The sequence below is a fragment of the Equus quagga genome, chromosome 12 (assembly GCF_021613505.1).
Source record: "Equus quagga isolate Etosha38 chromosome 12, UCLA_HA_Equagga_1.0, whole genome shotgun sequence".
Classification (NCBI taxonomy): domain Eukaryota; kingdom Metazoa; phylum Chordata; class Mammalia; order Perissodactyla; family Equidae; genus Equus; species Equus quagga.
The window spans coordinates 82,948,749-82,971,419 of NC_060278.1; the positions used below are offsets into that span (position 1 = coordinate 82,948,749).

At 43.7% G+C, this 22,671-nt stretch overlaps 1 protein-coding gene across 3 annotated transcripts; it reads left to right on the forward strand.

The window, feature by feature from the left end:
* Positions 1 to 447: 447 nt before the first annotated feature.
* LOC124248802 (signal-regulatory protein gamma-like) lies at positions 448 to 20,901 on the forward strand. 3 transcript variants are annotated; one of them, XM_046679311.1, is made up of 6 exons: positions 448 to 549; positions 8,632 to 8,979; positions 10,681 to 11,001; positions 11,591 to 11,923; positions 17,464 to 17,572; positions 20,766 to 20,901. In XM_046679311.1, the coding sequence occupies exons 1-5, from the start codon at positions 477 to 479 to the stop codon at positions 17,568 to 17,570; spliced, it is 1,182 nt and encodes a 393-aa protein (XP_046535267.1). In that variant the 5' UTR covers positions 448 to 476; the 3' UTR covers positions 17,571 to 17,572; positions 20,766 to 20,901. The 3 variants fall into 3 exon arrangements, with proteins under 3 accessions (XP_046535267.1, XP_046535268.1, XP_046535269.1); XM_046679312.1 differs by lacking the exon at positions 20,766 to 20,901 and adding an exon at positions 18,201 to 18,268; XM_046679313.1 differs by lacking the exon at positions 17,464 to 17,572 and having other exon boundaries at positions 20,766 to 20,900.
* Positions 20,902 to 22,671: the final 1,770 nt, after the last annotated feature.

Below are 22,671 nucleotides of genomic sequence, written 5' to 3' on the forward strand. Positions count from 1 at the left end.
TTACTGAACAATTTGGCTCTTTCTAGTTTTTTGACATTACTAAGAAAGCTGCTATAAACATTCATGCATGGGTTTTGTGTAGATATAAGTTTTTAATTCTCTGAGATAAATACCTGGGAGTGTAATTGCTGGGTCAGATAACCCACTTCCTCTCCTGAAAGAAGTCAGGAAATGATTCCTTTTGTTGACGGGGAGGAAGCATTATTTCTGCTAGGCCTGTCCAAGTCTCTCTGAAAACGGAAGATGAGTGACTCCTCACTTGTAGACACCTTCTCTGCCTGATTCCTATTTCACAATCTAGAAGCAGGAACTGTCTGAGGTCTAGAAGCTGGTTGCTGTCACAGCTGTGTCACCCCATCATAGGCGCTTCCTCTTATGTCACAGGAGGCGGGCCTTTCCTCCCCTCCACAGAGCGCGGAAGTTGGGGTTCTTCCCAGCACACCCACTTAGACAGAGCAGCTCCTCAGGCCTCCAGGATGCCCATCCCTGCCTCCCGGCCCCACCCCGCTCCTCCTTGCCTGCTGCTGACTCTGCTGCTGGGACTCACAGGTGAGCATTCCTTGGGGTAGAATCCCCTCCCTCTGCCCCTGGACTTTTAGGGCCTCCAGGTAAACACGGGTACACCACCCAGAGCTACCACGGAAGGCCCAGGACTGGGCATAGTCTGAGAGCAGGAAATCAGGGATCTGAGCGTGTTTTCTCTGTGGATCCATCACCTGCAGCTGGTTACCAGAGGCGTCAAAATAGATGATGCTTCAAACAGCAGCAAGGAGAACTTTGTGCATATTAACTTGCCTAATCCTCACAAAAATGCTGTGCGATAGCTGAGACTTTATCACTGATTTGTAGGTGGGGAAACTGAGGCAGAGAGAGTAACTTGCCCAATATCACTTGCATGAGGCCGTGAAGCAGCTGGGATTTGATTCCAGGCCAACCAGCTCCAGACTTCATTCCTTTAACCACGTTATACTGCTCAGCTTCTCAGAGGAGCATAATTGTAGAAAAACCAGAAAGCACAGAGAAGCAAACAGAAGAATAGCCATCAGCATCCTGGCACTGAGCGGTCAGCAGAGTCCAGTTCTGCTGTGTGCGCTCGCAGACCTGTGTTAGTGATGCCTGGGGTGGTTCCAGTGTGCCAAATTTATTACTGATTTCTTAATATGTATTATAATTTAATTTAATTCTGAAAACAACCTTGTATACTAGCACTAGGCCATGCTTTCATATCTATTTGTGAATGCATGTATTGTGTGTGTGTGTGTACAGGTGTGTGTGAGGAAGTGTACACACACAGACTCACATGAGATTTTTGAAATCATTTTTGAAATGATTTTCTTCAAATCATTTTCAATCTACCTGAAATGCACACTGAACAGATGTTTAAATGTTTTTGTCTCTCAGCTGACATCCCTCCTTCTTCTCTAAATTTACCCCCTACCCTCCTCAAACTCTTAAGAGAAGCAAACTTCTCTCTTTCATGCATTACTATCTTGGAGTCCTTCTTCCATGTTGGACAAAGGTGAAGTGAAGAGAAGGGGATAAAACATACAGAGACTCCTGCCTATATGATCTGTATCTATAATTATATCCATATCTGTGTCCATATCTATATCATCTAATGTCAGCTGAAGCCCCCATACCTCAGGATCTAATGAGTAATTAACTTTAATTTCTTAAACATTCCCCGTGTCCATACACTGTTGGAAATACCACCAGCTGTTATCTCACATGATCATCATATCCAAGGTAGATTCTCTTGTCCCCTCTACCTTACAGGTGAGAAAACGGGAGCACAGAGAGTTTCACGGCCACTCAATGGTCAATGGAGGAGCCATGATTTGAACTCAGGCAGTTGAGTCTAGAGCTCATGGGTTTAACCATTACCCCACCTCCATCCCGTGAGATTTCTGCAGCTGCTGCCACTGGCTGTGGGGAAGGAGGGTGTGGGGAAGCAGGTTTGGGGTTTTCTTCTCCTGGCTCCACTGCTTCCTGCATATGTACAATTTGCTCTTGTTTCTCATAAAGTCGTCTACACGGGAAACTCAATTTCTGACAGAATTTCCATAAAGGTCACCCATTTAAAATCACCTTCAGGGTCTCAGGGAGGTGTCATACTGGGTAATTCACACATCATACAAACATTTATTGTATACCTACTATGTGCCAGGAGCTGCTATAGGAACTTGGGGTGTAGTGGAGAAAGAAAGAAACAAGGTAATTGCCCTCATGGAGCTTATATCCTAGTGGGGAAATGCTAACAAAGAATAGACATAATAAATAAGTAAAGAATATAGAGTATTAGAAAGTGATGTGTTAAGGAAAGAATTAGATTATTACTAGATAAAGAATTGGGAGAATCTGTAGGTTGGGGTGTATTTTAAATGGAGTAGTCTTGGTGGGCATCACCAAGAAGAGGAATTTAAGCAAAGAAAAAAGTAAGGGACAGACGTGAGCCATGTGGTGATCTGGGGGACGAGCCTTCCTGACAGGGAACAGCATGTGCAAAGGCCCTGAGAGTAAGATCTTCCTGTTGTGTTCAAGGATTTGGGCTTTTGCTCTGAGTGCCATGGCTGTAATTGCAAAGTTTTGAAGAGAGAAGTGACATGATCTGACATGAGTTTTAAATTATTCTAGCATTTGTTTGAAAATAGACTAAACAGGACATAAAGCAACTAGAACATTTAAGAGGTCATTGCCTTCATGCAAACAAGAAAAAGTGGCTTTCAATAGGACAGTAGCTAGTAGGGATAGGGGAAAGAGGCCAGATTTTGGATGTATGCTGGAGTCGAGGCAATACAATTTCCTGATGTGCAGGATTGGGGGTGGAAGAGAAAGACTCCAAGGGTTTGGGCCCTGAGCATCTGGAAGAATAAAGGTGCCTCAGCTGGGACACACAGGGCTGTGGGGAAATTCAGGAGCTCAGTTTGGGACATGTTAACTGTAGATGTTTACTTCTATCCAAGGAATATATCCAGTAGGCGGTTGACATACAAGTCCAGAGTTCAGAGAAAAGCCTGGGCCAAAGATGTAAATATGAGAATTATAGATACACAGATGACAGATGGATCTTGACCTCATCCCTATTCTGTCTCATCTCCTCCATTCCCTCCATTTCTCCCTCCAGGATTCATCCGTATTTCTTCCCATTTTTGCCTTAGCTTCCAATCTTCTTCTCTAAACTTAAAAACCCAAACCACCTGATGTTCTGGGCACACCAAAGGACCTGTCTCTAGTAGCGTGTGCCCTCCTGAGGAGGCAGGTTTGGGTACAAACAGTGCTAAGTGGGTGGGTTTCACCAGCTCACACTCTGCAAAGGTGAACCATAAATTTCTTCTGAGGAGAAGCTAAGAAGTAGAAAAGAACAAAGGATTCATTTGTGGTGCCACAAAAGCCTGCGCCTCTGATTTATGTCCCTGCCATGAGAACCCCTTCCTGATTTTTAAGACACTTCAAATAAGAAGGAATGTTTTTGTATTTCTCTATGTGTCCATGAACTGATTAGTCACCGAGGCAGTGAAATCGAGGTGGGAATTCTTGCACCTGCAGTTCAGTGATTGGCCCAAAGGTGACTTGTGTCTCTTCAACTCACAACTCATTGTCCAAACACAGTCAACCACCCACAATTCTTTTCAAAGCACAAGTTTGAAGTCTGCTGTTTCCTTGCTTGCTCCCATGGTTCTATCTTCCCATTCAAGCGCCGGTTTCTCAAATCCATCAGTCTTTGGAATCAACATTTTGTCTTTTTCCTCGAGCCATTTAGTTCAATTCAGAGGCTCTACATGAATCACCAATTTGTGTTAGTACATATTTTTGATTGTGATAAAATACACATAACATAAAATTTACCATTTTTAAGGATACAATTCCATATCAAGTACATTCACGATGTTGTGAAACAATCATCACCAGACATTTCCAGAGCTCTGTCAGCATCTTGAGCAGAAACTATTTCCATTAAACAGTAAGTCCCTTTTCCTCCTTCCCTCCAGCCCCTGGTAACTTCTCTTCTACTTTTTGTATCTATGCATATGCCTATGCCAGGTACTTCACATGAATGGAATCATGTATTTGTTCTTTTGTATGTGGTTTATTTCACTTAGCATAATATTTTCAAGGTCCATCCATGTTATAGGATGTATCAAAATATCATTGCTTTTTAGGGCTGAATAGCATTCTATTGCATGTGTGTGTGTGTGTGTGTGTGTGTGTGTGTGTGTGTGTGTATACTGCATTTTGGTTATCTTCATCTCTTGATGGAAATTTTGGTTGTTTCTACTACGTTTTGGCTATTGTGAATAATGCTGCTTGAACATGTGTCTGAGTCCCAGCTTTTAATATTTTGGGGGTATATACTAAGAGTGGAATTGTGATCCTATGGTAAATTCTATGTTTAACTTTTTAAGAAACTGCTGCTGTTTTCCTCAGCGATCACACCATTTTATACTCCTACCAACAATGCACAAGAGTTGCAATTTCTCCATATTTTTGCCAACATTTATTTTCTGTTTTTTATTTTGTTTTTGATAATAGCCATCCTAAGAGACGTGAGGGAGTATCTTATAATGGTTTTGGTTTGCATCTTTCTAATGACTAGTGATGTTGAGCATCTTTTCTGGTGCTTTCTGATATCTTTCCTGGAGAAATGTCTTTTCAAGTCCTTTGTCCATTTTTTAATTGGGCTGTTATTGGTTGGTTATTTTGCTGTTCAATTGTTAGAGTTCTTTTTTTCAATATATTCTAGATATTAATCCCTTATGAGATATATGCTTTCCAAATATCTTCTCCACTCTGTGAGTTTGTCTTTTCACTCTCTTGATAGTATCCTCTGAGATATATATATCTTTTTTTAATATATTCTAGATATTTAGATTTAATATAGAGTTCTATATTCTATATTCTAAATAACATAAATAAATAAAAGGCATTCAAAATGGAAAGGAAGAAGTAAAACTATCTCTGTTTGCACATGACATGATTTTATACGTAGCAGCTCTAAAGATTAGACACAGAAACACACACATTATTAAAGCTAATAAATGAATTCAGCAAATTTGCAGGATACAAAATCAACACACAAAACTCAGTGGCATTTCTATATACTAGTGATAAACAGCCTAATATAGAAATCAGGCAAACAATTCCATTTACAATAGCATCAAAAAGTATAAAATACTTAAGAGTAAATTTAACCATGGAAATGAAAGACTTGGACATTGAAAAGTATAAGACATTGAAAGAAATTGAAGAAGTCATAAATAAACGGAAAAACTTCTCATGTTCATGGGTTGGAAGCCTTCATATTGTTAAGATGAGTGTTGAATACTACTTAAAGCAATCTACAGATTCAATACAATCCCTGTCAAAATTCCAATGGCAGAAATATTTTTTGAGGAAATAGAAAGACACTTTCTAAAATTCATATGAAATTTCAAGAGACCCCAAATAATCAATCTTGAAAAAGAAGAACACAGTTAAGGGACTCACACTTCCTCATTTGAAAACTTCCTACAAGGCTACAATAATCAAAATAGTTTGGTATGACATTAGAACAGATATATTTATAGACACCAATGGACTAGAATAAGAGAGATTTGAAATATATCCTCATATATATGGTCAAGTGATTTTCAACAAGGATGCCAAGATCATTCCATGGGGAAAGGATAATCTTTTCAACAAAGGATGCTGGGAAACCTGGATATCCATATTCAAAAGAATGAAGTTGGACCTTTACACCATATAGACAAATGAACTCAAAATGGCTAGAGGCCTACATGTAAGAGCTAAAACAATAAAATTCTGAGAAAAAACCATAGGTGAAACTCTTCATGACTTTGGAATTAGCAATGATTTTTTGGATATGACACCAAAAGTATAGGCAACAACGGAAAACATATGTAAATTGGACTTCCTCAAAATTAAAAACTTTTCTGCATCAGAGGATACTATCAAGAGAGTGAAAAGACAACTCACAGAGTGGAGAAGATTTTTGGAAAGCATACATCTCATAAGGGATTAATATCTAGAATATATTAAAAAAAGAACTCTAACAATTGAACATAAATAATATGAACAAAAGTCTAATTGCTTTTGCTGTAACGTCCAGTATTGTGTTGAATAGAAGTGGTGAAAGTGGGAATCCATGTCTTATTCTTGATCTTGGGGGGAAAACTTTCAGACTTTCTCCACTGAATATGATGTTAGCTGTGTGTTTCTTAGATATGATTTTATCATTGTGAGGAAATTTCCATCTATCCCTAATTTACTGATTGTTTTTATCATGAAAAATGCTGACTTTTGTCAAATGCTTTTATTTTATCAAATTAGATGATCATGTGTCTGTTTTTCTCATCTTTCTAATAATGTAGTACATTACATTCTTTGATTTTCATATATTGAACCATTCTTACATTCCAGGAATAAATCCCACTTGGTCATGGTACATAATTATTTTCATATGTTGTTGAATTTTTTTTGCAAATATTTTGTTTTGGATTTGTTGCATCAGTATTTGTAAGAGATATGAGTGTGTAGTTTTATCGTAGTGCCTTTGTCTGGCTTTGGTCTCAGGATAATGCTCGCCTGAGAACGAGTCTCAGAATAACTCTAAATAAGTTAGGAATTCTTCCTTCCTCTTTAAATTTTTTTTGAAAGAGTCTGAGGAAGATTAGTGTTAGTTCTTCTCTAAATGTTGGTAGAAGCCACGTGGTCCTGGGCCTTTCTTTGTTGGGAGGTTTGATGATTGAATCAATCTCCTTCCTAGTTGTGGATCTATTCAGATTTCCTATTTCTTCATGATTTGGTCTTGGTAAGTTGTGTTTTTCTAGGAATTTGTTCATTTTATCTAGATTATCTAATTTATTGGTGTACCATTGTTCACAGTATTCTTTTATGATCGCTTTCATTTCTGTAAGATCATTAGTAATATCCTTCTTTTGTTTCTCATTTTAGTTATTTGGATCGTCTCTCTTTTTTTCTTAATCAGTCTAGATAAAGTTTTTTCAGCTGTCGTGATCTTTTGGAGGAACCACTCTTGGTTTTATTAATTTTCTCTTGTTTTTATTCATATTTTATTCATCTCTGCACTAATCATTATTATTTCCTTCCTTTTACTAGCTCTGAGTTTATTTTGCTCTCCTTTTTCTAATTTCTTAAGTTATATAGTTAAGTTATTGATTTACGATCTTTCTTTAAACGTATGCATTTACAGCTATCAATTTCCCTCTAGCACTGCTTTCAATGCATCTCATAAGTTTGGGCATGTCGTGTTTTTGTTTTCATATTTCCTGGGGTATTCTCTAATGTCCCTTGTGATTTCTTCTTTGGCTATGGATTTTTTAAGAGTGTGTTGTTTGATTACCTTGTGTTTGCGAGTATTCCGTCCCTCCTTCTCTTAGTGATTTCTAGTTTTATTTTACTGTTTCACCAGGGAACTGCTTGAATAGCCCTTTTTTTAGATTCCAATACGCTGCCTTGTCGTTCAATCTGTGTCAAGGCCATATACATAGGTTTTTGTTGTGGAAACTGGTTTCTGAAACGGTCAGAAGAGATCTATGTGGTAGACACAATAATGGCCCCTCAAAATGGTCAATTTCCTAATACCTAGAAAATGTGAATATTTTGCTTTATATCACAAAGGAGATTTTGGACGAGTGATTAAGACTCTTGATATGGTGAGATTATTCCTAGATTGTCAATGTGGGCCCAATTTGATCACAAGGGTCCTTATAAGAAGGAGGCAGGAAAGTTAAAGGTAGAGGAAAACAAGTGACAACAGAAGGAAGAGCTTGGAATGATAAGAAGATGGGAACCATGAGGAAAGGAGTGTGGGCAGCCTCTAGAATTTGGGAAGGCCAGGAAGAGAGCTTCCAGAAGAAATGCAGCTCGGCTGACGCCTTGATGTTAGCCCAGAAACACCAGTTGTGGACTTCTGACCTCCAGAATTATATAATAAATTTCTGTTGTTTTAAACCACTAAGTTTTTGGTAATTTGTTACAGCAAGATTAGGAAAATAATATAACAAAATTATGCTATGGATAAAAAAATCCCAGGAACTTGAAACAATGTTTTAAATCTTATTTAAACTACAAGTTTATTATGTTTTGTGAGCTCTGCTCATCACTGTCTCTCAAGTATCCAGGCTGATGAAGCAGAGCCCATCATGAACATGTGGATCTCTGCATACGAGGGAATTGATGCACAGAGGATCTTGCAGATAAATGCATATCCCACAAAATTCCTTCCTCACTTCTACATGCAACTCACTGGTCTAAAAAAGTCTCATGGTCCCACTCAATGCAAAGGTCAGGAAATGCAGCACATCGTCTGGCCAGAATGTGGACAGCCAGAAATATCTGGTGAAGCATGAAACCCCCAGAGAGGGCTCAGGCACGCAAAGCAGCTCTCTGCCACATCATTTATCCTCACTGTGCCTCAGTTTCCTCATCTGTACTAGGATCTCACATTACAGGCTTGTTGTGAGGGTTGCATGAAATGATGCATGCAGTGTGCAGAGCTCTAGGCCAGCTCATGATGTGCACTCAGTCAGTGAAAGCTGTTATTGACAAATAATTGAGAAAACCTACAGGATCACATAAGGATGGATAAATAATGGATTTGTTTCCCTCCAGGAGCAGCAGGTGAGGAGTTTCAGGTGATTCAGCCTGAGAAGTCAGTGTCCTTCACAGCTGGAGAGACGGCCACTCTGCGCTGCACCATGACCTCCCTGTACCCCGTGGGGCCTGTCCTGTGGTTCAGGGGGACAGGGCCAGGCCGGGAGTTAATCTACAATTTCAAAGGCCACTTCCCCCGAGTAACAAATGTTTCAGACAACACAGAGAGAAACAACATGGACTTTTCCATCCGCATCAGTAACATCACCCCAGCAGACACTGGTACCTACTACTGCGTGAAGTTCCGGAAAGGGAGTCCTAATGTGGAGGTTAAGTCTGGACCAGGCACCCAGCTCACCGTGAGTGGTGAGTACAGCGTGGGCCTCCTTTGTCCCCTGGTGTGTGACAGCAAGTCAATGATAATACCCTCCATTCTTTGAGCAACAACAAGAATCACATGTGGCAGTGAGTGCTTATACTCATGATCTGATTTCACCCCCTTCTATAGATCAGGGAAGTTGAGGCCTACAGAGGTCATGCTTGTTTCTCAAGGCCCCACGGCTGTTAAATGAGGGGAAGTCTGGAACCACCATCTGCCTGGCTCCACAGCCCCTGCCTCTTCCAATCCCATCCAGCCCTTTGGAGTCAGGGACGAGGGAACTGAAAGTCTGAGTAACTTGCCTGGTCACAAGGCCAGACTTCACTCTGCCTGCAGAGAGTGCCCCTCAATTTGGCTGAGTCTCCCTTTACTCAGCATTTACTGAGCACCTACTGTGTGCCAGGCTCTGCTCTGGGTGCTGTGGAAGCCACAGTGGACACAACAGGCAAAGGATCTTCTCCCTGGAAGCTCACATTCTCTTCCCTCCCTGTGAGGGAAATCCACGCAGGGCAGGAAGGGGAGGGGAGAACGTGTGTTTCTTCATTTCATCTTCAAAACATCAAACTGAGAGGAATCCATGAGAGGCACAGACTCTCTGTTTACTCTGACAGCCCGGCTGGAGGAGATGCACAGGTTGGGTGTTTGCTTTGTGTCTGTCCAGAAAACCCTTAGGTGATTCAGGGACGGAATCACACAGCCACCGAAGGCTCAGGGCTGAGCCGGGTCATCTCAGAATGTCCCTCACCCAGGGAAGAGGTTCCTCACGTGAATGACTTAGGGTTTCCCAGTTGAGGCAGCAAAGATGCTCATTTAGGGTTTTCTGCCAGAGGCCCAGGATTCTGAATCCTGAAATGTCAGTGCACAATGGACATTTAGACCCACCCATGCCAAACTTCCATGTGTACACGTGGAGCCTGAGGCCAGGAGATGACAGGTGGCTTGCCCACAGTCACATGGCCAGGCAGTGAGGGGATCTTTCCAGAACCCAGATCTGATTCCAGGCAGGCTCCTTCCTACCCTGGCATTGGACATTCTTTCCTAGAAGAGCCTGGCCCACAGCAATTGCTGAACAAAAACTTGTTACAGCAAACCCCTGAACAGGGAGCCAGCATTTCTCCTTTTTGGCGGTTTCCTAAAGGTTCAGAATGCCCCTCATTCAGACCCTGAGGCCCCAGGTGATGGAGAAACCTTGCCTCATCGTCAGGCACATCATCCCCAAGCAGGCATTCCATATCAGCACCTAGAGCTGGCATTGTTTCCACAGCTGCATAAAATCCATCGTATGGAGACAGCATCCTTCATTTTACAATCTTCTGTCCATGGATATAAGCTGTTCCCAACTTTGGGATATTAAACCAGTGCTGCACCACTCTACTGAAGAAGGAGATGCCCACTGGAAGTGGCACTGCTAGGTTACTGGGTGTGTGTATTTCAATTTGTGTGGATGTTGCCAAATTTCTCACCTAGACGCGGTAGCAACTGAGTCTCCCCACAGCACTGCCCCTTACTCAGAGTTCACCTCTGGAACCTGTGCATCCTCTTCCATAAGACGAGGATAATGACCCACCCTCCCAGCACCATTAGAAGGAGTAAAACTAATATATGTGAAATTTCTTAACAGTGTCACATACTTATGATCAGTGATGTAATCACATCATGTTTATTGTTTATAAATGCTCCTTTTGTAGCCAAACCCTCTCCCCCCGTGGTATACGGCCCCACCGCGAGGGCCCTGCCCGAGCAGACAGTGAGCTTCACCTGCGAGTCCCACGGCTTCTCCCCCAGAAACATCACCCTGAAATGGTTCAAAAATGGCAATGAGCTCCCAGCCTCCCAGACCAACGTGGACCCAGAGGGAGACAGCGTGTCCTACAGCGTCTCCAGCACAGCCCAGGTGCTGCTGGCCCCGGGGGATGTTCGCTCCCAGGTCATCTGCGAGGTGGCCCACGTCACCCTGAAGGGGGTCCCTCCTCTTCGTGGGACGGCCAACTTGTCTGAGACCATCCGAGGTAGACGCCTCTCACCCCCAGCCCAAGCCCGCACCTGCCCCCAAGCCCCCAAGCCAGCTCCTCCCCCTGCTGTTTCCTCCAGGCCTGAATTGCCTGGAACCCAATTCCTGACAGTCCTTCCCAATCACCAGGCTCCTGGATGTGCTGGTCATTCACTCCTGTTTTAGTGGTGGCTGCCAAGTGAACACCTACTATGTGCCAAGCTCTGTGCTAGGTAGTGTCATCTACTTAGCAATAGCAGCTCCAGTCACTGAGCACCTACTCTAAGCCTAGTCCCTGTCTGCTTGGTGATTTCATTTACTTTGCTACAATTATTATGCTCCCAGTGTATGCCAAGGGCTGTGCTTGTTGATTTCACTTATTATGACCCTAATAGGAGCTACCAGTCCCTGAGCACCTACTGTGTGCCTGGCCCTGTGCTCATGATTTCATTCATATGCAAAGATAGCCTCAGTGTTTGAGCACCTGCTGCATGCCTGGCACTGTCCTGGGTGAGTCCCATCTGTGGTGGTGGGAGCTAAGTTATGGAGCCCTCCTCTGTGATCTGTCTGTTCCATAAGGTCAGAGCTTCTGCCCTGTGCTGTTTCAGTTCCGCCCACCTTGGAGGTTTCCCAGCACCCCATGGCAGGGAACCTGGTGAACATGGTCACCTGCCAGGCGAACAAGTTCTACCCCCGGCACCTAAAGCTGACCTGGTTGGAGAACAGAAACATGTCCCGACAAGAAACAGCCTCAACCCTCATAGAGAACAAGGATGGGACCTTTATTCAGATGAGCTGGCTCCTGGTGAACTCATCTGACCACAAGGAGGATGTGGTGCTCACCTGCCAGGTGGAGCATGATGGGCAGCCGGCGGTCACCAAACACCTTACCCTGGAGGCCTCTGCCCACCAGAAGGTGCAGGACACAGGTGGAACCACTGGTAAGGCCTCCACTCCAACTGACCTGGTGCTTTCTAAATTTTACCTTTTTTTAAATGTTAAAAGTAGCAATTAATGCTTATTATAGGATAATGTAGAAGTCTATAAATATAAAGTAGAATTTAGAAGTGAGCTCTCCTCCACCAAATCCCACCCTCCAAGAGTCAGCACTAGTAAGAGTGGTGCATATCTTTACAGATGTTTGGACATAAATGCACATTAAAAGAAGAAGAAGGGAGGGAGGGAGCTCACTTGTTCACAGCATCCTGCCTCTTACTTTCTTCACCTGACTATGATTACGTCACCATCCATGTCAGCCCACCTCCCACCTCCTTGCTCTTTCTAACCTCCGCCAGTCTCTATTCCATCCTAGACTTTTCCATCCACATCAGTAATGTCACCCCAGCAGATGCCTACACCTACTACTCTGTGAAATTCTGGAAACGGAGCCCTGAGTACAAGGGGTTTGAGTCTGGACCAGACATGCAGGTGATCCTGAAGGATCACACACAGGCCTCCTTTGTCCCCTGACTTCTGACAATGGACCAGCAATAATCACAACCGTTCACGGCACATTTACTATATGCAATTCCAGTTCACCTGTGATCTCCTTTCCTGCTTCAACCACCCTGTGAGTCTGGAGTTTTACAGATGAGACTCGGGGAGCAATGGCGGGATGTTGTTGAAGACATCTTGCCATTAGACCAGGTGATTGGGCTAAACTAGTCAGGCAAATCTGAGTTCCCAAGGACAGGGACCACAAGCATGTACAAGGAATATGTGCTAATTAAAGATACCTTCCCCCTCAGCTGGACATTGTCTCAAGGACCTACAGAGTCCCCTTTTCTATGAACAAAATATGTGTTGTTTCTCTCTCATGTAACATCAGAGGGAGTTGAGTCAGGTTTCTAAGAATCTTTACTCCAGAAGTCCTTTCAAAGGCCAACGTTCCTTCCATCTGCCGATTGTGTTGCCTCATCTGATGGGACAACCCTGGGAGACCAACTGTCCATGTCCCTGCCTGCTGGAAGAGGAAATATAGGAAAATGAAGACAATCTTCCTCAAAACAAAAGACTACCGAAGTTGCATAATTGTGTCCACTAATATCCTAGTCATGTATGTGCATCCAAATGCAAGTGGAGTCCACTATTTTGTGGTCATTTGACCACACATTGGTTTTTCTACAAAGCCAATACTATTACACACATAATAAAAATAACGATAATTCCTTCATATGGCCTAAAATGGAGTATATGTTCACATTTTCCCAAATTTCTTTTATAGCTGTTTTTTTGCACCAAAATTGCTTTTAACTCATCTGTAAATGTTTGGTACAATATTCCTGTGAAACCATCAGGGTCTCAAGAATTCTTTTTCATTTGTTTTAAATTATGAACTCAGTTTCCTTAATAGATTAGGGCTATTCAAATTATTCATGTCATATTGGGTGAATTGTGGTTGGTTGTGTTTTTTGAGGAATTTGGTCCATTTTCTCTAGGTTGTCAAGGATGCCTGTAGGGTTGTTCACAATCTCCCCGTATTATCCTTCTGATGTCTGCAGAGTCCGTAGTGATGTCCCCTTATCCATTCTGGATATCTGAAATGTGTCATTTCTCCTTTTTTCATCATTAGTCTTGCTAGAAGTTTCTTCAATTTTATTGCTCTTTTCAAGGAATCTGCTTTTTTATTGACCTTTTCAAACAAATGGGATTTTCTCTATTACTTCTCTGTTTTCAGTTTCATTGATTTTTCTCCTTTTTTCTTTACTATTTCCTTCCTTCTGCTGTGTGTATATTTTACTCCTCCTTTTCTCATTTCTTGAGGCAGGAATGTGATGACTGATTTTACACGTCTCCTTTGTCTAGTGCCATCCTGGTCTCCTCCTCTGGCGGGCAGTCCAGAGTGTGGAATCTAGACCCCCAGCCACTGTGTTTCCCCTCCAGTCCTCAAGTGCCAGCCAATCTGCTTCCTCGTGCTCTTTCAGAGGCCCTCTGTGCTTGTACCTCATGTTTCTAGGGGTCGGAGTTGTACTAAATGAGGAGAGCAGGGAGAGACAGGTCTATGCCATCCTGTCTGGACCAGTCTGGGTTTGCTCCTTTGTCTCCATCTCCCACTGAGGCTCTGACCAGGGTTGTTAGTTCTGGGTGCTCTCAGTGTGCATGACTAAGCATGTACACTAGTTTACCAAGGCCGGAAATGGTTTTGGGTTGTCATGATTGTCAGGCTGGAGCAAAGTGCCAGATGCATATGTGACCCTGCTGCAGCGGGATGCCCAGCCTGCCCTGGTGTCTGAGGGCTTCAGCCACTGCAGTCCTGGGTCCAATGGGTCTGGTGTTAGGATGCATATTTTTGTGTTCATTTCCATGGTGTTGGGGTGTTTTACAATATTTCTAGCTTAATAGACCTCTCTTCTCTAGGTATAGCATAACCCAGATATGTTCATGGAGTTTGGGTGAGTTGGTTTTGACAATGGGAGAAGGGTTCTGAGAACTCTAAGCTCTTCAGTTCTCTTTTTCTTTCAGAACCTTAAATTTCCCTCTTCTCTTTTTCCTTTTTCCCATCACTACTCAATTGCCAAACAACACTTCTTCCTTCTCTTATGGCTTTTCAACCAAGAAGTTATGCACTTTAAATTGACCCTATTCAGGGCCGCCCCGTACTGAGTGGTTAAGTTTGTGCACTCCACTTTGACAGCCCAGGGTTGGGATCCCGGGTGCAGACATAGCACCTCTCATTAGGCCATGTTGAGGCAGTGTCCCACATGCCACAACTAGAAGGACCCACAACTAAAAATATACAACTATGTACTGGGGGACTTGGGGAGAAAAAAGCAGGGAAAACAATTGAGCCTATTCTTTCAGCAACATCTATTTGTTCTTTTAAAATACCACAGCCTCCTTGGTTAGGTTCTTATTGCCACCATAAAGAATTGCCACACTTTTAGTTATTTAAAACAACACAAATTTATGACCTTACGGTTCTAGAGGTCAGGGGTCTACAAAGGGCTCAGGGCTGTGCTCCTTCTGGAGGCTCCAGGGGAAAATCCGTGTCCTTGCCTTTTCCAGCTCCTAGAGGCTGCCCACCATCCTCGGTAAGGGCCCCCCTCACTCTGACCTCTGACTCTGTCTTCACATCTCCTTCTCCGACTCTCCTGCCTCCCTCTTTCTCTTATGACAATCTTTGCAATCACACTTGCTCCACTCAGATAACCCAAGATGGTGTCCCCATCTCGAGATCCTTAATCACCAAGACTATGCCTTTTACCATGTTAGTAACAGATTCACAGATTCTGAGGAGTCTGTGCCAACTTTTTTCAATCGGGTGGACTTGAAACTCCTTCCTGTGATCTGTGCTCTGCTCTGCAGGACACTTTTCCAACCTTTTCAAATTTAGGGTGGATTTACTCTTGGTGGTGGGATTTCCAAATAACTCTCAGGCTCCTTTTCTAGCAGCCTTGTCGTTTTTCCTGGTGGCTGGGTGAGGCTGAGATGACAGCCTAGTGACCAATTGTGCACGGGGGGTTGGTGATTCTTCTCTTTTGACTCACAGTTATTTTGAAGTTTTAGCATTTTCTCTTCAACTAATACTGAGAGCCAGTTTTGTGTAGAATTTAACTTCCCCTTTTTGTTCTTTCTTCTGGTTTGGAGACGCCGTTTTTGGAAACAAGGAGCTGTGCTGCTCTTTGTCCTCAGTGCCCAGAGCTCAACTGAAGATTCCTGAGTGCTTTGTCCCATATGACACTGTCCCACATCTCAGGGTCCATCCTTCCCCATTAGGGCCCAATTCTGGCAGAGCAGGCCACTGAAGCTGAGAATTCAACCTCCTCTGCAGCTCTGCTAATGTAATGATGTCCTAGGCCCATCCTCACTTCTTCTGCCCTCTGGCTCTAGGAGATAAGACTCTGCAGTGCTGCCAGGTAGTCCTCTGGCCCTCAGGCTTGACCTTCAACTTGTGATTAATCGCTCTTACTTTTCATTATCTTTCTCCGAAGGATTGATGCCCCAACAACAGCCATCCAATTCTATAGTGCTTATAATTACAATTTTTCAGCTCAATTTCAAATGCCTGATGCCAAGGTATTCGCTTCCTCTGGTTACACCTTCCCAGTTCAACACTGGTGAAGGATGAACATTTGCACCACAAGGGGAGGCCGGGGCCTAACCTGTCTCCACTTCCCACCAGTGCTGGGGTCCTCTTGGCCAGCCAGATGATGAGTTATCCAGTTCCATATTTGCATTTAGAGTTTGCTTTCCAGAGCACTCCCAGAGGAACTCCCTTAGGTCAGTACTCTGGGAAGCAGACTCTGAAATAGATATAAGAATGTAGAAGCTTATTGTGGAGTGCTGCCAGGATCAACATGCGTGTGTGAGTGAAGGAGCAAGACTGAGAAAGGGAGCTGTTCACCTTCAAAGCAGGCACAACAAAGGCTGGGCTGCTATCACAGAGCTGTAGAGTCAGGTGGCCTTTCAGCGTTGTTCTCAAAAGAGGGGAGAGGGCTGAGCCTCTATACTCCAGTTCAGCCAGTCCTTTGATGGGAGCTGCCCTCCAGAAGGAGGTGCAAACCTGGGCAATGCAGCTCCCTTCACCTGCGAGAAAGTCCCAGAGAGCCGCTCAATGGGAACTGTCATCCTGCAACAGCCAAAGGAGCAAAAAGGGTGAAGTCTCCTCTCCTTCCTTTAGGAGAATTTTATTTATAAAAATTTATTTTAATATATTTATTTATTTAATTTCAAAAGCAAAGCTGCTCATAGTAAATACAAAGAACCCAAAAGTGTGCTTCCCCAGATACAATTTTCTGGGTCCAACAGAAAGATTTCACCTGCCATCTTTGCTGGGATCAAAGAGGGCTGGATGGTATTGGAAGACCCTCCCCAGTGTGAGACCCCATTTTCTAGACTCACCTGGGTGTTCTCCAGCCAGGTCTCATGAGGTCAGCTCACCCTGAGGGCTCCCTCAGCTCCTGAGAACTTGGGACCACCCAGCCTCACCCCTGGTACAAACAAGGGCAGCCTTATAGCTCTCTCACCCACCGTGAAACCTGTCCTCACTCCACTTGCATGCTGTGTGGACATTCATTCCTATGGCCGTAAGAGACTGGACTTGTCTTGGTCCAAATGGCAAAGTCTCTGGGTCATTCTACAGGACAACAATGATGAATTTCTCTGGGTTTGAATCCCTCTAATATCGTGACCCTCCCTAAACTCTCTGAGCCTCAGTTTCCTCATCAGAATGAGGATAATAGTACCTGCTCCATAGAGGTACGAGCATCAAGTAAGTAAACCATTTGCCACACTTACAGGTCACTGAGGACACATTCTCCGCCCTTCCCTCAAGGCTTCCTGGCAGCCTGAGAAGGGGGTGAGTGAGAATGAGGAACCTCTGAACCCTGATTTCTGCCTCGAGCCTGAGCGCAGGGCAGGACGCAGGTTCAAAATCTTCAGAATGCTGATGACCCACGTAGCCTCAGATGGAGTCAGTGGAGACCTGGGAATGACTCCTGTGTGGCCCCTCTAATGGCTCCTCCTGTCCCTTGCTTTCCAGGCCGAGAGCTGTCCACTGCACCTCTGGTTGTCCTCCTCCTAGGCACGAAGGTGCTGCTGGCCATCGGGGTCTCTACCATCTATGTCCAGAGGAAGCGGAGGGCCTGACTGTAAGTTGTGGGGCAGGGAGGGCAGGACAAGGTCTGTTCCATAAAGGGCAAGGTAAATAAACAGCTCAGCCCACAGGTCACACACGGTCAGGGCCCACATGGAGTTAAGAGACGGTGATACTCCTCCCTCAACACTCAGGAGTATCATGGGTCCCTCTAAGAGGTTCTCAATCCCAGGAACCATGTGGGGTCCTGCAGGGGGTCGGCTGGATCAAGAGTTTTCAAAGGGTGTCCCCAGAGTCCTAGGGGGTTCTGTGGAGGAAGTGGGCAGAAGGGGGCCAAATGAGGGGCACCTGCGTGGGTGGCTCCCTTGGAGACCATCTCTAGATTATTAGAACACTGCGGCTCCATGGGGCAAAAGGACTCCACATTTTAGAACAAGGCTGAGAAGTCTCGGATCTGCTGCTCTGAGGGCTGTTCCCACTCTGACCCTCTGAGTGACAGAGTGGCAGGGCTGGGGAAGGGGACCAGGTCTTGGGAAGGAAGGCTGAGGCGGCAGGATCCTATCTCAGGGGCTGTCTGTCTTCTCATAACAGGTGTCCCAGGAGACACCAGGGACAAAGGAGGCACGCAGGGAACATTTTTTGAATACTGAGCAGATAATTCAATGAGCACATGTTTCCCACAGCTCCAACCTTCCTTTCCTGCTACCTGCCGGCCTCAGTCTCTGCAGCTTCCCTTCCTTCCTGAAATGCCCAGCCTATGAGAAGGGACTGACTAGAACCTTCCACGACTCTGCTCCAAATGCCTCCCCTCCCTGGAGACCTGCCTGCTCACATGCTCCTCCTGCTCCTTCTTATAGTCCTTCATGTCTCCAGAGCTGGGTCCTGAGACCCATGGTCCTGAGCCAGAGCCATGGGTACTAGCTCTGGGGACTCTATCTCCCTAGAATATAAGAAACAAGTCAAACCCACACATATCAAGATGTCTCTCATGCATTGCCTTGAGTCTTGGCCATGAATTACACACTCATGTCCATGCTCTCAAGAGTTATTCTGTCTTCTGCATTCCTGCCTACCTTCGACTCCCCAGCCTTGTTGAGGTTCTCTATTGCCTCCTGAGTACAAATGAACCCCCATCCTGATTTTAAGAGGAAAATGTATTCTCTTTCCTCTTTGCCCAAATATCCTACTCCTCAAACCCAGAAAGAAGTTTCCCCCTCTCTCTGTGGTGAAAACATTAATGCTATCGTCTTTCATCCTTCACAACCCTGTTGCTCATGGTACACATGCTGTCAGTCCAAACAGCTTGGAGACATCTTTAATTTCTCTTTCTTTTATATCTCATACTCAATTCTACCTTTGACATGTTTATATCTAGTGATGAAATGTCAAATGTTTAACCACTGAGTCTCCAAAAGAGAAAGAAAAGCCTGATTTGTAGCGTTTGATCATTTCTGTGATGTAAACCCTCCCAGGATGGCCAATTTCAATCTACCAACAGTTTACCAACCAGTTTGCAAAATTCCTGAAAATATAACTATCGGCTCTTTTGAGCCTGTCCAAGCCTTCCCCTGCACGCCACTGAGTTATATCCATAATCTGCACACTTCTCACCCACCACTACTCCCTGGTCCCATCATCTCTTCCTGCGCCATCGCTATGTCTCTAACTGGCTTTCATGTTTCAACCACAGAGAGTCTTTGGAAACGTAAGTCAGATCCTGTCACTCCTCTGCTTCTCCCCCAACATACCTGCATGGTTCACTCTTTCCCTTCTTTGAAGACTCGGCTCAAATGTCACTCCATTAAAGGCACCTTCCGTAAACCACCCTATATAGAATATCAATTCCTCTCTCTCATCTGGCATTCCAATTCCTCTTGACCTGATTGTTCTGGTTCCTTAGCACTTACTACCATCTGACATACTAAACACGGGCAGTGCTCACTTTGCACGGTAGTGCAGGACCGTAAGAATGACCTGCAAACTGAAACCATGGAAAGTGACCTCAATACTCAATGGAATGAATAATGATTGTTCTATGACCTTTAACGTTTCTTCCAAATATTAGAAACTCTCTTACTGTCAGTTTTAAATATAGAGGGAAATTAAAAAATAGAAAAACTAATATTTGTTTATATACTGTCATTTGAAACATGAGAAATATTGAGAATTAAAGGGTTTTGTTAATTTGTTTAAACTTTTCAAGAGCAGTTTGAACAGTGTTTGCCTTCTTGTTGTTGTGTAATTTACGATACAGAGCGAGCATCTTTTCTGCGCCTTGGTGACATAATCACACTCCTTTCTAAGTTTCCATCAGCTTCCAATATTTCATCCCTTGTGCCCTCACTGTTGTGAAATCTTTATAAAATTCCTTTAATTTGAAGTATTTGCTGGTTTCAGTGCCTCTAGGACATTTTCACCCTTTTTCTCACCACCACTTTCCTCATTTATGTGGTAAGTTTGCCTTCACTGAGTTCCTCTGGCTGCACACCTAGAATCTTTCTAACAGCATCAGTGTCAACATCCCCACGGCCAGCTGTTTCTTCTATAACTCCACTTACCTTCTATTTGAATTTCACTTCCAGCATTATCACTTTTCATGTCTCCATTGCATTTTCATCTCTCTTGCCCACTTTCTTTTACAATAATTCATTTTTGTAAAACGTCATTTGGAGTCATCACTTGGTGACAAGGAGGTAACACAACTACTTGCTTTGCAGCCTGTACATAAACTGAGTAACAGTCGTAATAATGAATTACTAGAATGGGAGGAAGTCATGTGATTGGTTACTGATCCTGATAAGCATCTGTTGGTACACAGTGATTTGTGGCCTGAAGAACAGCTATCAGCAAGTTTGTACTTATGCAACTGCTCACCATAAATATATTGTGGTAAATGGAATTTGAACTGTGTGTTGGGGACTCATTGTTTAACTGAGGTTATGGTAACTGAAATTCATGCTTATCAGCACCATGCAAAGTGAGATCTGCCTGGGTGTGTGTCTCTTCCCCAATAGGATGTCAGTCCTAACAGAAAAGGGACTACCTGTATCCTCAGTAGCCACAGTGTTGACTGTCATATAGCAGATCCTCACATTTTTTTTTTTAGATAAATTAATGACTACTTCACTGAGGACACTAGTTTCTACTAGATGTTGGGTTTCAAAATAAAATTTGTCTTCATTCAACCACCTGGTTCTTGTCTTCTGAAGTCCTTTTGTTAAAGACTACTCTTCTTTGTGTTTATAAAGTGCCATCAAACATTCAACACTGAGGCCAGCCCCGTGGCTTAGCAGCTAAGTTCGCGCACTCCACTTCAGCAGCCTGGGGTTTCACCTGTTCAGATCCTGGATGTGGACCTAGCACCGCTCATCAAGCCATGCTGAGGAAGCATCCCACATAGCAGAACTAGAAGGACCTACAACTGGAATATACAACTATGTCCTGGAGGACTTTGGGGAGAAGATGAAGAAGAAAAGAAGATTGGCAACAGATGTTAGCCCAGGACCAGTCTTTAAAAAAAAAACAAAAAATCAACATCATCTAGAAAATAAGGATGTGCCAAAAAAAAAAAAACTTCATTGATTGGAGTATGTCAAAAGGGTGCAGAACCAACTGAAAAAGCTCCCAGAGGCCAAAGCTGGAATAATTTGAGCAAGAAAATAAAATTGCATTCTTGTATTGTCTGAATGTTTGTATCCCCCTGAAATTCATGTGTTAGAACCCTAAGGCCCAATGTGATGATGTTAGAAGATGAGGCTTTTGGAAGGTGATTAGACCATGAGAGCTCCATCCTCATCAATGGAATTATTGCTCTTATAAAAGAGACGCCCCCTAGCCCTGCCCCCAAGAGATTCCTAACTCTTTCCACCATGAGAGCATACAATGAGAAATCTGTGACGGGAAGAGGGCCCCACCCAACCATGCTGGCACCCTGCTCTCAGACTTCCAGCCCCTCGAACTGTGAGAAATAAATTTCTGTTGTTTATAGCAATCCAGACTATGGTATTTTGTTATTGCAGCCCCAGCTAAGACAAAATCTAAATAAACTGTGGACTTTGGTTAATAATAATGTGTTAATATAAGTTCATTAGTTAAAATAAATGTACCACACTGATATAAGATGTTAATAATAGGGGAAACTGTGCACAGCAGTGCATGGAACTCTGTATTATCCTCTCAGTTTTTCTGTAAATCTAAAATTGTTAAAAAGAATAAATCTACTTTAAAAACTCAGCATCTTTTGCTCAACTGGATCTCTGCTTCTTGCACCCTCTTGGGCAGCAACACAAGGAATGTGTGTTGGGGAGACTTCCGTGTTAATATATCCAAGTTTTATCTCACTCCACAGGTCTGAGCTTCCTTCTCCTCCTTCCTCCGTCCTCTGCTAGACCCAGACCCAGGCACTCAGAGATCCCAGAGGAAGCTGCTTCTCAGTCACCCATGATACTCAGCCTAAATTTCTCCAATTAGTAAAGCCCAGGTCAGACCAAGTGGGGTCAGAGAACTTTGTTTGGGTTACCTGGGTAAGGTGAGGTAGCTTTGAGGACCTAACTGTGGGTGAATTACTACCTGTCCTGATGCCAATGATTCCCAGATGGAAGATTTTCTGAAGAGCCTGATGGATGTTGTGACACAGGAGGCTGGAAAAGATGGCCCTCAGCTGTCAGCCCTCTTTGGAATTGGCTCAGCTGAGGAGAACCACCTTGCCCAAGGTCATGCCTGGTAACACGCCACATCCAATGACTCATCCACATGGTGATGTAAAGGCCCCGCCCTCTCACTCCGGCTCAGGACACTCTGAAGGAGCATCCTAGCACCAGAGCTCCATGGGGGTCAGCTGAGGTCTTCACTGGGACTTCATTGCATATTGACAGTTTTACTTTTTGCTTTCCAATTTGGATCCCTTTTATTTGTTTTTCTTGCCTAATTTCTCTGGCTAGGACTTCCAATATTATGTTGAATACAAGTAGTGAAAGCGGGCATCATTGTCTTGTTTCTGTTCTTAGAGGAATAACTTCCAGTTTTTCACTATTGAGTATGATGTTGGCTGTGGGATTGTCATACATGGCCTTAATTTGTTAAGGTAATTTCCTTCTATACCCATTTTATTGAGAGGTTTTTACATAAATGGATGTTGAATCTCATCAAATGCTT

Bases quoted from the DNA above. Each gene is read 5' to 3' on its own strand.
- LOC124248802 (XM_046679311.1), top strand. From the start codon at position 477: ATGCCCATCCCTGCCTCCCGGCCCCACCCCGCTCCTCCTTGCCTGCTG. The intron at 550-8,631 runs GTGAGCATTCCT...GTTTCCCTCCAG, and splicing joins TCTGCTGCTGGGACTCACAG to GAGCAGCAGGTGAGGAGTTT. The intron at 11,002-11,590 runs GTAGACGCCTCT...GTGCTGTTTCAG, and splicing joins CTTGTCTGAGACCATCCGAG to TTCCGCCCACCTTGGAGGTT.